This window comes from Falco peregrinus, chromosome 10 (genome assembly GCF_023634155.1).
Source record: "Falco peregrinus isolate bFalPer1 chromosome 10, bFalPer1.pri, whole genome shotgun sequence".
In the NCBI taxonomy this organism is placed as follows: domain Eukaryota; kingdom Metazoa; phylum Chordata; class Aves; order Falconiformes; family Falconidae; genus Falco; species Falco peregrinus.
Window position 1 is genome coordinate 5384452 of NC_073730.1, and position 14978 is coordinate 5399429.

General features: G+C 40.2%; 2 protein-coding genes across 8 annotated transcripts in view; both read left to right on the forward strand.

The window, feature by feature from the left end:
- RABGAP1L (RAB GTPase activating protein 1 like) overlaps positions 1 to 14978 on the forward strand; it is a 254818-nt gene that overhangs the window by 84985 nt on the left and 154855 nt on the right. The gene's annotated exons all lie outside the window — the stretch shown is intronic.
- Positions 1828 to 14665, forward strand: GPR52 (G protein-coupled receptor 52). 2 transcript variants are annotated; one of them, XR_003551985.2, is made up of 2 exons: positions 1828 to 1970; positions 2047 to 2185. XR_003551985.2 is itself a non-coding variant. In XM_055815266.1 (2 exons), the coding sequence occupies exon 2, from the start codon at positions 3871 to 3873 to the stop codon at positions 4954 to 4956; it is 1086 nt and encodes a 361-aa protein (XP_055671241.1). In that variant the 5' UTR covers positions 1828 to 1970; positions 2199 to 3870; the 3' UTR covers positions 4957 to 14665. The 2 variants fall into 2 exon arrangements, 1 of the variants encoding a protein (XP_055671241.1); XM_055815266.1 differs by lacking the exon at positions 2047 to 2185 and adding an exon at positions 2199 to 14665.

The following is a 14978-nucleotide window of genomic DNA, read 5'->3' on the forward strand; positions in this document are numbered from 1 at the left end:
GGGTTTCTCCTGCAAGACCTGAAATATTTGGCTGACACGAGCGCTTGCTATCAGAGTTCGGTGTTCTGTGCACACAGTAACAGGCACTGGGGTTTTGTACGTCGGCTGGATCGGACCTGTGAGCAGGGTGACTCAACGGTCGCTGTAACATTTGGAAACTTTAGTAGTTACCAGTATGTAAATCCGTATTGAGCAGGATGCACCGAGCACGTAGTTACTGCGGTCCACTTCATTTTAGGCTTTACCTTTGCTTCTCTTAACATGTCAGTCAGGCTTTCTAACGTCCATTTTAAGACATTTTGGCCCTTTATGTCTCCGGTGCCAACCCCAAAACAGGTGAGGGCAGAGAGGGAGAATGAAGTACTGGTTGCTGCCATGCCTGTGCACACCGTTGTTTGTTCTCCTCCTCCTCCCCCACAGGAGGAGTGGGAAGAGGAGGAATAAAAATTGCTTCCTATTGTTCTGCCTGTGGTATGGAGAGCTATGGCTTAAAGCTGTGCTCAGGGACTAAATTTAGTCATTAAATCTGTTGTTGCAGCCATTTACAGTTCTGAGGTATCGGAGTGATTTTAATTTTTGTTGGTTTTTTCTTTTTTTTTTTTTAAATCTTTCGATGGAAGAATTTGGAATGATCACACGCCGTTATTGCAAACCACTTTTCCACTGCTGCATTTTCTCTTGCTTCACATTTCTACAGACTTGTCATTCAGTCTTGAATATTTGCTCCAGGCTATACTCGAAATACAAGATGTTAACCTGGGAGCAGCTTATTAAAATTTTGCCTGTGGTTTGCCTGGGAACTAAAAGAATTTATATGACTGTAGTTTCTAATGACTTAGTTTGTTAAAGCCTTCGATCCCATTCTTGACATGTGCCTCTTCCTGATCTATAGCCCAAAATACTGTTTCGTGGTTGGTATGTTGGTATCTAAATTTGTTGTTTCTGTGTCAGAGGACGTATGGAGTGTCTGTGTACGATAACTTTGATGATTGTACTTCTGTTGCTGGTTTTTATTTCTAGGCAGCAGAAGTAAACAGAAGTTTGAGTCCTTAATGAGGGAGTAGCAGCATCCATTTGCGTGGATAGCGAGATTAGTTAATTGGGTTAAAAAGTCTGTGCTGTGGGGAAGAATGTGTTATTCACAAGTATTTGTATTTAAACCCATGTTTGCAGCCGGTTGAGGCAATTAAAAACTCGCACAGTGTTGAAACCGCTTGCAGACGAGTTTTAAAATAATCTGCCTGAAGTATAAAAATAATTAATTTTTAGGGGACTGTGATTTTGTCGTTCAAGTAAGACAAGACAAACGTGTGTTAGACTGTAGCAAGTATTTTACCCAGCTCAACATTTGCAGGCACCGTATAAAAGCTGCGTGCGAAATCGGTAACCCGAGAGTAACTTTTGCAGAACATTTTTAGGTAGACGGTGATGGCGGTTTCTGAAATGCTGTATTTCCACCTATAGATGAAATGATCGCTCGCTCTGAAGGACGAGTTGGCCGGGCCGGGGGCCGCACGCCCTCGGCATGCTGGCGCGGTGTGGCCCGCACCGGGGCTGCCGGGGCGAGCACCTGCCCGGCGGGCGGCGGCGGGGCCGAGCGGAGCGGGGCCGAGCGGGGCCGAGCCCCCGCCGCGCTGCGGGGGGCGCCGCCGGGCCGGGCCGGGCCGCGCGCCGTTACCTAGTGACAGCGGCGCGGCGCGGCCATTGGCTGCGCGCCGGGGCCGGGGCCGGCTGTCACCTTTCCAGCGCCCGGCTCGGCTGCAGCGCCCGGCGGCGGGGGGGGGGGGGGGGGGGGGGGGGGGGGGCGGGCGGGAGGAGGAGGAGGAGGAGCAGCGGCGGCGGACTCAGGTGCAAGAATCATTCCAGGGGGAAGGAGAGAAGGAATAGCGACAGACGCTCCAGCCGCACCACAGTAACTAGGACTCCCCTGTCAAGCAGTTCGTCAAAGCGGCTGATAAGGATGCGTGTAGGTGAGAAAAATTGCTATATTGCTTTAACAAAGAATTAGAGAAAGTACTAATTATATACGTGCTCTGTTGCTTATAGACGAAGGGAATGAATAGCCGGAAATATTCTGGGATGTTATAAAATCAGAAGGACTTTCTGTACAGCGTGGCGATGCACGACAGGAAATTAACTCCAAAAAGAATGCTTTCCCTCAAACTGCTGCAACTGAATTGAAAATTTTTCTTTCCTAGTATCTGAAATTCTTCCTGAAGACACAGCAAGGACTATCAAAAACATCAGAGAGATTCTGGTACTTTAAAGAGACTTAAAGCAAATGCCAGCATTAATATCTGAATGACCTTGGAGATCATTTCATGTGGATTCATTAATTTCCACTGCCAGTCTTCTAGTCTCAGGAACTCTAGGATTAAAGATGGTTTTAACATTTTAGGGGCCTTTCAAAAAACAAGATTGTATACAATTAATTACCTGCCTAATGATTCCTGAACTAATGAAGTATTTCCTTAAAACTGAACAGAGGAGATGCTTGCTTTTAGCGTTTGCTTTCTCCGTAACTGTGAATGAAATGAACAAGGTAATGTCCTGCAATTAGAAGAACATTTTTTTTTTAAAGCAGGTCTTTATTATGCCAATCATCTAATAAATATAGAAACCCTACAACACTAAGAAGATGAAGCTGAATAACAGAATAATGGATTAGTAAACAATGGCAGCTTTTCTAGTCAAATCAGCATTTCGTTAGCTTCACAGCAGAATGCAGATGGAAGTTTCTGTTCTCGTTGTATGGGGGTTTGTGAAATGATTCAGGTGTTGCTACAGAGGTGAGCAATATCATGGATATACCTGTGAACTCCTGGGTACCAATCCACTGTAGCAGATATGGCAGAGTTTCCAAAGATGGTTATTTTAAATTACCATTGCTGAAATTAAATTCAAGAGAATTTATTTTGTCTGTGGGGACCTTGAGTTATGCTTCTGGCATTAATAATTGTAATGGACTATAACTGCTTGAAGGAATTGTGAATATTGACATAAGTCTCCAAATTCTATTCTTAAATTATTTTCATTTTTAAATGAATAGACACAATCTTCCTCATTGTACGTGAGATGTATTTTCTTTCTTGGGAGTCAGAGGACAAATCTGCCTTGTCCCCCACCCGTCTCCCTCCAAATAAAATTCATTATTCATACCCAAACAGTGGTGAGTCTATTGGAATTAACCTTGACAAAAATGTTTTCCTTACCTTTCCAATGAATAGCATGGATAAGACGGAGTACCATCTCCTGCGTGGAGCCAGAAAAGACAGTATTAGATGATGAACTTTCTCCTTTACTCTCCAGTCAGTCTGTGATTTAAATTGAGACATTAAAAAGATTATCTCCAGTAACTGCTGCTGGTCCAGGAAACCTGAGCTGTATGGAGGTTCCTCCTTCCCTTCCTCCCCCTCACCCCTCACTCATCCAAAGTAAATGACTTTCTCAGGAAAATAAGCAGTCAGAGATTCCCCCCCCCCCCATGTCCTGGGAAATGAATGTGTCTCTTGTCAGTTTTTATTTCCGTTATTTCACAGTATCTGTTTGTTTTAGAAGTGCCTTGTGTTTGCTAAAGATTGGTCGAGAGCACTGGAGGAGCTGATCAGTGGCCTTTCTCTTTCTGGCTTTTGTTTTGTTTTTTTGTTTTTTTTTTTTTCTTTCTTTCTTTCCTTAAAGCTAAGGTGTGCCAGAGGTGATGCACTGATGCTGAGGCGGCATCAACAGCTATGGGACTGTAATCCTCTCAAATGTAAGCACTGGCAGTGTCTACAAAGAGAGCTCGTGAGACGCTGAAGCAGAGTTTAGCTGCTGTTAAGCAGGTCATCTGCTCACTAAGGCTCAGATTGCAGTGTTCCCTAATCACAAAACATGAACCAGTCCCGATGGATTGAATGGAGGACTCTGAATATGAGCAGTAGTGTTATGAACGTATCTGAGCATCTCTCCTGCCCTCTTGGATTTGGTCACTACAATGCAGTTGACATCTGTATCCTTGAGACAGTTGTTATTGTCTTGCTAACATTTTTAATTATTGCGGGTAACTTAACTGTGATATTTGTTTTTCACTGTGCTCCACTTCTGCATCATTATACCACCAGCTATTTTATTCAGACCATGGCCTATGCTGATCTTTTTGTTGGAGTTAGCTGCTTGGTTCCTACTTTGTCACTGCTCCACTACTCGACAGGTGTCCACGAGTCCTTGACTTGTCAAGTTTTTGGATATATCATCTCTGTGCTAAAAAGCGTATCTATGGCATGTCTTGCTTGCATCAGTGTGGATCGCTATCTCGCTATAACAAAGCCTCTCTCCTATAATCAACTGGTCACACCTTGTCGCTTGAGAATCTGCATCATCTTGATCTGGATATACTCTTGTCTGATCTTCTTGCCTTCCTTTTTTGGTTGGGGAAAACCTGGTTACCATGGAGATATTTTTGAATGGTGTGCTACCTCCTGGCTAACTAATGCCTATTTTACTGGCTTTATCGTGTGCTTACTATATGCTCCTGCTGCCTTTGTCATATGTTTCACGTATTTCCACATCTTTAAAATTTGCCGGCAGCACACCAAAGAGATAAATGATCGGAGAGCTCGATTTCCTAGCCACGAAGTGGATGCTGCTGGGGAGACTGGGCACAGCCCTGATCGCCGCTATGCCATGGTTTTGTTTCGGATAACCAGTGTGTTCTACATGCTGTGGCTCCCTTATATCATATACTTTCTGCTGGAGAGCTCTAGGGTGCTGGAAAACCCAGCACTTTCCTTCTTAACGACATGGCTTGCTATAAGCAATAGTTTCTGCAACTGTGTGATATATAGCCTCTCCAACAGTGTTTTCAGGCTGGGACTGCGGAGACTGTCAGAGACAATATGTTCATCTTGTATGTGTTTAAAAGACAGGGATGCACGGGACCCTAAACCGAGAAAACGGGCTAATTCCTGCTCCATTTAAAGAAAACTGGCTCACGTAATCAAACGCGGAGTTTCGATAGTATTTGCTGTATCTGGAAGCTTGCCAGAAGAGAAATGTTTACCTGAATAGCTTGCTATGATGTTAGAGTGAGTTTAAAAGTGATTGTGGAAAAGGCAAAGGCTGCTGTAAGAGGGGTCACTGAACCTGAATATAGCTCTTGTGAAATTGTGAGGAGAGCAATTCAACAGAGACGCTGAAGAAAGTCAGAACTAAAAATCTTCCAAAGGGCATGAAATAACTACCACATCAGAGGTGGTTCCTCATAAAATAAATAAGTTAGTTACTACCTTACATTTTTCCCCTTGTAGAAAAGTTGTCTTACTATCTTTGTGTCGGAATATACTGTAGCCTTCTGAATTTAAATATATTTAAGAGGAAACAATCAACAACAAAGTGGCTATCCGTAAATTATATACCTGAGGACTATAGTAGATATTGCAGATTAACAGTCAGCTCTGTCTCTGCTCACATCTTGTACAATTTTCAGTTGTACAAACAATTTGCAATGCATAAAACTTACACTGGGCATGACGCTTTTGGATAAAACGGCACATTTTGGTACAACTTTCATGGGAGCTCTGCCTCTCATTTCCCCTTTTTTTTTCCATGCTATGCATCCCTAGATCCCATCATGTCCAAGTGGTTTAGTCTGAGGGCACCTACGAGGTAAACTGAGTTTCACACCGTTCTTCCTGCAGAAAGCAATAGCCCTTCCTGGCTGGCTGAGTGACTGCAGCTGCCCACATACAATGACTTCTTCACTCTCTCATTCTCTTGATCCTGTTAAATTAGCACACAGTATCGATGTAGTGTCCTTTAGGGTGTACTGAAGCTTTTCCTTTATTGGCTACACAGATAATCCTAATGCAAATATGATAATTGCGCACAGCAGTGTGCCTCACTGCTTAGAAAATTAAAACTAACCAACCCTTATCTTTGGGAGGTCTAAATAGCTTACTGTTGTAGCTGTCAATCCGTTGTGTGAACCTAGCTTGCACATAACTGTATTTTTTTTAGAGAAAACGTAAATCGTGGTCTGTGCCTAATATTTTCATAGCACATGGAATAGGTCAATGCTACAGGATTAAAAAAATTACACTTGCTTTAAGAGAAATACTTCTGTGCTGTTTGTTAGACAAGTGTTCTTGGAGGAGGTGAACAAGACAGTTTAGTATTAAATGCAGGCAAAGAGCTTCAGTATTTCCTTTTGTACTGAACTGATTTTCAGGTCCACTGATGAAATCTTTTTTTATTTTGCAAGGGTGCACATTAGGTTTATGTAGTAAATTGCCAGGGGTTCAGATGCATGCCAATCAATAAAATATTTAAATTACTATTTTGAACCAAATGTAAGTTTCTTAGATGGTTATTGGCTTTTAAAAAAGGCCCAATTATTGGTTATTGGTGCCTTGTAACACTGCACTATCAGTCCTTCTTTCACCAAAATGCGTATGTAAAGATCATGCCGATTACTTTTTGTAACGGAAGCTAACCACGCTTGGACACTTGTGGTTTGACTATAGATCTCCTTTAATTATGTATTCTTTGTTCTGTTGAGGTGGTTCTGAACCCCTGTACGTTTTTTAAACCTGTAAGAAAGTTAAAACAATGGAATAAAGTAGTATTATGTATATCAAAACCAACTTTGGCGTTAGTTCCCTGATGTTATGCTCTGTTCTCTGTGAAAGTTCTTTTGGGTTAGGACTCAAGAGCGAACGATTTAAAATCCAAACCTCAAAGCTGCTTACTGGCCATCTTAAACGTTTATATACTGGTTTCTAGCACTGTACAGTCTTTAAAGCAGATTGAAATATGACTTGAAACATTCCTCTAGCTAAGCTGAGCTGTTGCTGACAGTTAGCCCCGATAGATATGGAAAACTGAGCAGTATTCTTTGCACGTATCTTGTAATGCTCCATGTCTACAGGAATGTGGCTGCTGCCTTCTTTTGAAAAGTTGCTGTTTATTTCAGAAGGCTCTTTTCGGCTGACTGCTGCTCTATAAGGTTGCGTAACACTGTCTCTTCTTACAGACATGACTTGGATTCATTTCGTTTTGTCACTATTTTGTCATTGTTTCCTGCTTAGTAGGTCCTCAGCGTGCAAGACTTAGACAAGGAGCAATGAACTATCTCATTTCTCCCAACTCACAGGGCTGGTTTCATACCAATGAAGTAGTTTTATATCTGTGCTCCAGAGCTGGCTGCTCACTGCTTCTGGGTTTTGTTGGCATTCCTGCTAACAAGTTTCTATGGGACCTCCTGAAATTCAAGAAAATTCTTGAATTTGTGAATTTGAATTCTAGAAGATGCTTGAAGTTGAACTAATGTTTTATTAAACACAGCCTGGAGGCAGTAGATGCATTGTTAGTATGGTACTGTAATTACAAATACGTAGAATTACACAGGCTAACTCATTTGTATTGGTAGTGCCTTAGTTGAACCTTGCTTATATAACCTCAGCAAACGGAGCTGATGTCCAGCACCTTGAAGCTTTATTGCCTGCACACGGTAGGTCAGAAGGAGAGCTGCTTCAGAGGCTGCAGCACAAAGTTTACTCGCCAGCCCACTGGCTTCTTGCCCTAAAGGGCAGAGTTAGCAATATGTTTCTCTCTACCATTGTGTTGAGCTTGTGGAGTTGTCAGGCAGAACTGAAGATTTCCCTTTTCCTCAGGCTGTCGTTGGAGGGAGAGAACATAGTAGAAATCCAATACCCTGCCATCATATCCTAGGTTCTTTGTCCTTTTTTTTTGTTTTGTTTCTTGTTTTGTTTCTTAAGCATTGGCTTAGCATTGTTGGTGCAAGAATGCTAATTTGCTTGTCTGGACCCTGAATTTCAGTTCCTGTAAAGTCCCATTTCAGCCTATTCTCTGTAAATCTGTGTCTCCTGCTGTCCTGGAATCTGTCAAATTAAACATCCTCAGCAGAGTTAAATACTGCATTTCTTCTTGCTGTTTCCCAGACGACAGGATCTGACCTGGTGGTCAGTCACATGAATTTTTAAATTTAGTAAGAGTGTTTCATTTTTTTTGAAAGTGTTTTCTAAACTCGTGATTTAAAATTTTGTTTCAGGGAGGTTTGTTATTGTTTTACTGATGCTGTCTGAGGATTCCAGCTGGTGCTAAATTATCTTCCAAAATTATGACTGAATGTTTAATGGATTAAAATCTCCAATAGAAATTCCAGTCACCCAGTATGTCATTTCTGATTTTCATTCTGTCATTACATAAAGTCTCATGTTCTTGTATGAAAATCTGATTAACGAATGAGACTTTTAAAGCTGGCATCTGGACTACATATCCCAATTTCATGTGTCTAAAGATCTTTATGATTTATGAAATACCTTGTAAGTAGGTGACCAGACACTAACTAAAGAAATCAATGTGAAAAAATCATTGTTGATAATACAGTTAATAATAAAATCTCTCCATATACAGATATATTGAAGGAGTTGCTAAAACTTTAGGTTCTTTAAAAAAAAAAAAAAAGTAGTGATAAGATTATGCTAAATATTAAATAAAAAGCGTAAAGTGAAGAGATATGCCTAATAGGTTAGCAAAACAACAACAACTATATATAAAGAGCTCCTTTGTCTGGTAGGTTATGTTGTGCCATTACATTTCTTTTGAATACTTGTGCTTGTACTGTAACAGAGGCTATGTCAAGGTTGATTGCCTTACTGTTTTTGGAACCTCATGTCTTCAGCCTAAGGAAAAAGTAAAAAACCTGTGTAATGGCAGCAAAAGCACTACCAGGAAAGTAATTTTTTCATAACCAAATTCTGTGTGCTTCCTTATTTTCTGTGAATTTCTCCTTAACATAACTGTTCTTTAAAGGGAAGGAAAACTGTAGTGATGAAAAGTACAATGCCGTCTTTGTAAAGTTTACTTATTGTCTAATAGTAAGATATTCCCCCCCCCCACCTGCCCTGTTTCTGCTTAAGAATCTGTTTTGTAATTGTACTTGGTAAAGCGTGAGGTATCAGGCTAGGTTTGGTTTTGTGCAGAATCTTTGTGCTTCCTCCACTGAAAAGTTTGCAGTGTTTTGCTTTATTGAGCCACCTTTCATAGATAGAGTTAATGAGGACTTTTTAAAAATAGCCTTTATATTGTTTTTATGATTATTTTTAATTAGTGTTTGATGACCGAATATCCATAAGCACGCTTAGTTTTCACACTCAGCAAAAATAATAACATGACCATTTTAAGGTAAAATAACTTACCAGTCAATATTAGAAATTGAGGATTGAGAAAAATGTATCAACGTAATGATTAGTTATTTCATTAGCTATGTTATATTGTGTATGAAAAATTAAGTTAGACTATAAACAAAAGATAGTTGCAACAGGATATCGAGTTGATGGGAAATGCATCAGTTGTAAGACCATCTCACAGCTGGTTCTCAACAGGAATCTCTTTTATCTTTCCATACTGCAGTTGTAGCCAAACAAATATATCAATTTGTAAGATTTTTGTTTGCTTGTTTTTTAATGTTGGTGTTTGAATGCTGAGGATCTGTGTCTCTCAACCCAAGCTGCTGCTTGTGGTGGGAATGTTGCTTTATCAGACCTGAAGCTCGTTTGCCACGTGCCTGGCAACATGCTGGTCCTGGCGCTGGCTTTGCCAGGAGCAGTGCCAAAGGTTGGGAAGGCCAGCAGCGCTGGGGGGGGAAGAATGTCAGTGAAGGTGGCAGTGGCCTCCCCAGCCATCCTCCAGGATCAGCTGATTTGCAGACCTTTCAGTTTTATTGTCACTGTCACCAAAAGGATAACTTTATGCCTTGGACTTCATCCCTGCCCCCTGTTACTGCTGTCTCTCTTTAGGCTGTTTTATGGATGGAGTGGTGCATTGTTCTTCTAAACAGCTGAGCTAGATTTATTTTGTTGCGATTTTTTTGATTAAACATTTTTTACGTATATCATTTGAATAGCAAAACCAAACATTTTGTTAACTTGATGCCGATTAATTTTTGGGCCTTTCTAGAAATCCATCACTGAGGTAGTGTTTTCCTGGTATTTGCAGCATTGCCTGGAACGTTGCTTAAAGGTAGTATTTTCCAAAGGTTACGGTTTTTTTTGCTAAACCAAATACAAAGTTCAGGTAAAATCTGATTTCTGCTGACCCACCCTCTGCCTTTTTAACATAGACATACTTAAATTTTTTTTAAGCATATACTGAATTTATACATAGATCTCTGCAGCCATTAAGCATTTTTAGTTGTTAACAAATTATTGCAGATTAGTGGGGTGAAAGCGATTTGGAAGGATATTTAAGAGTAGTTTCCTACTCACAGATTTTTCTAGTCATTCTTAAATGAAATTACTCCTTTCTCAATCTGGTATTATGAAAATCCTCTGAGGTCCATGAGCTTTAAGTGCTAAAGGAACAGTATGTGAATGGAGAAGAAGCTGTTAATGGCTCTGTGCCCCAGCGCAGCCTCGGGAAAATACTAAAAACCCCCTCGCTTTAACATCCATAATTTCTGTGGACTTTTCCTTTGTCCAAGTACTGTGAAAGGTAGGATGAGTATAAGGAAACCTTAGTGCTTTCAGCTGCGCTGACAGGAGGCTAGGAAAACCAATTTCGGGCAGTAAAAGTGCCTGGAGTTCTTTGGGATTTTATCACAGTCTTATGCTGACTGTGGTCAAACTTAACCCCCTTGAGAAGAATGTGACAGCAATGCCGAAGGCTTTCGTTTTAATCACCGCGTGAGTCGTCTGAACAAAGAAAAGGTGATTCGGATCAAAGTGAAACTTTGTAAATAGAATGATTACCGGGGAAAAGAGTTTCACTTTTTATATGGGGTATTCGTCCCTGCCTCAAAGCTCCTCAATCTAAATTTGGCAACCAGCAGTATTAAAAGAAGTGACAAAACACCAAGATTTTGAGAAGGGGAAGCTCACGAGATGACAGTGTTAATCATGGGAGGGCATTTCTGCATCCTGACAGCACTGCCTTTTGTTTCTTTATTTTCTTTAAATGAAATAGGTAATGCTTGTTGTCTTTGTTTTTCCCCTTCTTCTATAAGATATTTGAATAAGCACAAATTGTTTTATCATGGAAGAATTAAATTTTATGAAATATTTAAATGAGAAACCGAGTAGTGGTTAGGGAAAGTACAATGGAGCGTTCATGGGAAAGAACTAAGTATGTTACTTGTGGCACATGTACCGCTTTGAATTTCGTACGCTTTGGGTAGGGAAGTCTTCAAATACTTGTACCAGGTTAGAGTTTCTAGTCCTTTCATGATCTCTCTAGTGTTATTTATGCTTGTGCATGTATTATTTAAAAGTTCTACTTGTGTGACATCTAAATTTGGATTTGTAAATGGACAAATGATTCTTTCCATGATCAGGCAAATTTGTTCTGACCTATGAAAGACACTTGCTGAACCCACAGGTTTTTGGCATTTATTAAGTGATAATAGCATACAGGTTCTCATTAGCTGTTTTGTGGTGAGGAAGCAAATACAGGACCTGTGTATTGAGGCAGAAGAGCTGACTATTCCTCAGATGGACTGCTTCTTATCTGTTGTATTACAGAAATTATTACATCAGATGAGCCCAGGTGGGGTTGTGGCTTTGGAGGGCCAAATGCTTGAGAGCAAGTGACCTTTTTTTACTTATTTCAGTAGTTTACCTTAATGCCATTCTGTTACTCTATCTTGGTGTTCACATGTGTGCTTAAATGGGGATTGCTAAATACAAAACACTTGTGTCGCTTTGGAATATGTATACTTTCCTGTTCCCTGGCAAGATTTGTGTAGGTCTCTCTCCATCCAACATGCCATTGAAACCTCTGATTCATGTTCACTGAGTAAACTCGTGGTGGTTTGAATTGTTACCATTCCAGCAGCAGAATGAAACATGCCTCCCCTCCTCTTCCCTTGGTGTTTCAGGTTGGTCTGGCAGCTTTTTAGCAGCAGTGGGTAGGGCTGTACGGCAGCTGGCACAGCTGATGAGCGTGCATGTCCTCTGCTTGTACTTTTACTACATGGAGTTAATCCTCCAAAGAAGGGGAGGCATAGACAGCTTAAGGCAATGATGCCTTAAACTGCCTCAACAAGGTTGCAGAGCTTTGTTTATTAGGGTTTTTAATGGTAAGGGAATTTATTGTAATTAAAAAAAAAAAATCTGTATGAGTAATGAATTGTTATTAGGTCAAGAACACATTAGTTCTGTTCTTCCTCTATGCCCTCAATAGGGGAATGGGATCTTCATAAGGGAATTTTATTATAATCGGGTAGATTTTGGACACTACAATTTTTATAGTGAGTTTTAATGCAACTATACGTATATAAGGGATGTAAACAGTCATATGATGGCAAGGTTTCAGTGGCAGCTTTTCCTTCATTTTAAGGGCTTTGGGGACCACTCTGTGGCTAGAGTTGGATAAGTGCTAAGCATGTACTAAAATTACCAAAGCTGGAACAGCAAACACAGGCTGTAAATGAAGGACCTTTATCCAAAACTACTTTCTCTGTAATACTGGCTACTTAATATTGTCCAGGCAGTATCTTGTGTTGGCTTATGAAGATGATGTATAGAAAAGGAAGCAGTCTAATAAATACAACTACATGCTATCATAATTAAATTATTTTTAAGGTTTTTTATTTTTCAACTCAGGACTTTCGGAGACCATATTTTCTGTGATCTCTTACCTTGGGAACTCGCAACCAATTAATTATTTTCCTTTGCTGGGTGTGCTTTACTTGATCTCTGGCTTTTGGTTTTTTTAAAGTTCAGTTTCAAATTTGAATTTGAAATTCAGTTTTGCTGTTATGTAGACATGTTTTTTCACTTGACTCATGTAAAAACTTTTATGAGAGTACTAGAAAGATCATGTCCTACAAGGGAACATCTAGTCTTAAATCTATACTGCATTTCATTGTATCTAAAAGAAGCTGTTGCTGTACCTTGTTTACTAGATTTCAGGTATCTTGGCAGCAAGCCTCATCAACAGATGACAAGTTCTCCAACCTCTTCTGTTGGGCTGAAATTGCCACTGATTTTATTTGTAAATGTTGCTAACTAAAGACACTCTGTTTTGGTGGTGAATCAGTGTTCTGGATGGAATTTCTGGAGATACTTTTATCTCTTTGATTGTATTTCCTTTGATTCTGGTGGCGCGGCGTAAGAGGGTTCTTGCCTAAGTGCCACTGGAAGTTTTGTCTGTATTATCCCTGTGCATTTGCAGCTCCTTTCTTCTGGTTTATCCTGGCTTGAGAAGCTTTTTTGGGGAAAAGTATGCCTGTGATGGTTGGTCATTGATACAATTGTGCTTCAATGATAATCTTACTTTATTAAATTCACTGCATATTAAAATGTCTGTATTTTAAAAATAAAAATTATAGCAAAGTGCTTTTGTAATAATGGTGTTGATTTTGTTTAAAAATAAGTTTATAGCAAGACAAAAAATGTTTACATTTGGAAAAAAGAGATTTGAAATGTGATATATGTGAGAAATGCCTGTTGATAATTTATTTTGGGAAAAATTTGGATTTCAAGTGGCAGGTGAAATTAGAGGGATTAAATATAAATATTGATTCTGAAGAAAAGCACCTCTTAGTTTTCATACAATAACAAAACGAATTGTATCTGTTTCCTGTCAGGAAGAGGATTTTGAGTTACTGTAAGTTGCCTTATGAAAATCATAGTTTAATGAGCCATGGCTTACCAAAAAGTATTGAGATATTACTAATGATAAAAATAATAAAGATAACTATTAGAAATCATCACTGCCATCACTTTAGCGTGCCTGGACCTTGGATGCTGGGTGTAATTGGTCCATGGTAGCACAGCTGGAGCGAGTTCCGGGGAGTGACAAAAGAGCCTTTCCTAGGGAGAATTAAAAAATCTCTGTTAAGATTTTTCAGCCTAGAAAGGAAAGGATTAAGGTGCAGGGGACTGACAAGTCTGCAAGGTCATGAATGTCATGGGGGAGAACTGGGTGCGATTACTCATCGTTTTCTGTTCCAGTGTAAAAAAAAATTAAATGAAGGTAGCACTATGAAAATCAGCAGTGTCCAGTGACTTGTGGAATACATTCGCAACAGACACTCTGGATGTCAAAAGCTGACATGGGTTACATACTCAGAGACATTCAGGGAGGAATAGTGTATTAAATGCTGTCCTCATGCTTCTGGTTTGGGAGTCCACGTGCTGCAGATTACCAGTGGCTGGCAGACCGTGATGGGGGAATCGTCACAGTATGTGTCCCCTGTTCTTACGCTTGTCCTTAGGCATCTGCTCCTAGTTGCCACTGCAGACAGTGTTGGTACTAGAGGAACTAAGGGCCAACCTCAAGTGTCTGCTCCTACCTTCCTGCTCTGTTCTGTTGTTACATCTTTATTAATTTTCATACGCTAACTCTGGGTATTTCTTTTCATGTTTGGTCTGTCAGGAACTAAGAACACACAATTTACTTCAGCTGTTTTGTTCTGAATAAATTTGTGAGTGAAAAATGAACATCTGTGGCTGTGCATCTTTGTGTGTGGAAGGTGGCTGTGAGAGTAGAAGCGTCAGCAGGATCAGCTGTCCCCACCTCTTCTTGCTCCTGAGGCAAAATACCTTCTGGAAAAGCACCAACAAAGCAGTCGTGAAGGGAACTATATTGCTAGTTCTGTAAATCAAGATTTAGGGGATAAATTTCACTTTTTTTTGCAATAATTATAGTAGTTAAGAGTCAGGCTATTATTATAGGCAGTCCACAACAAAAAAGGCTTCTTAATCCTATCTAAATACCGTGATTTTTTAAAATAAAAAGTGATGCTGCAAAAGCAGGAGTGCCTGCCTTGCATGTGGCTAAGCCAGGTACCCCTCCCAAGCTGCAGCTGGCTCAGCAGAGGTCCAACAAGACCTCTACTTTATCACACTGTTAGAAAATCTGTGCTATCATACCAACAGGATAAAAGATAAGGAGATCACTAACAGTGCAGAGAGACTGCAATGTTGTATTCAAGGAGGGACTGAATTGTTGAGAAAATTTCCTTGACAGCCTATTGT

What these genes read in the sequence shown, in the direction of transcription:
- GPR52 (XM_055815266.1), top strand. Translation starts at nt 3,871, where the DNA reads ATGAACCAGTCCCGATGGATTGAATGGAGGACTCTGAATATGAGCAGT.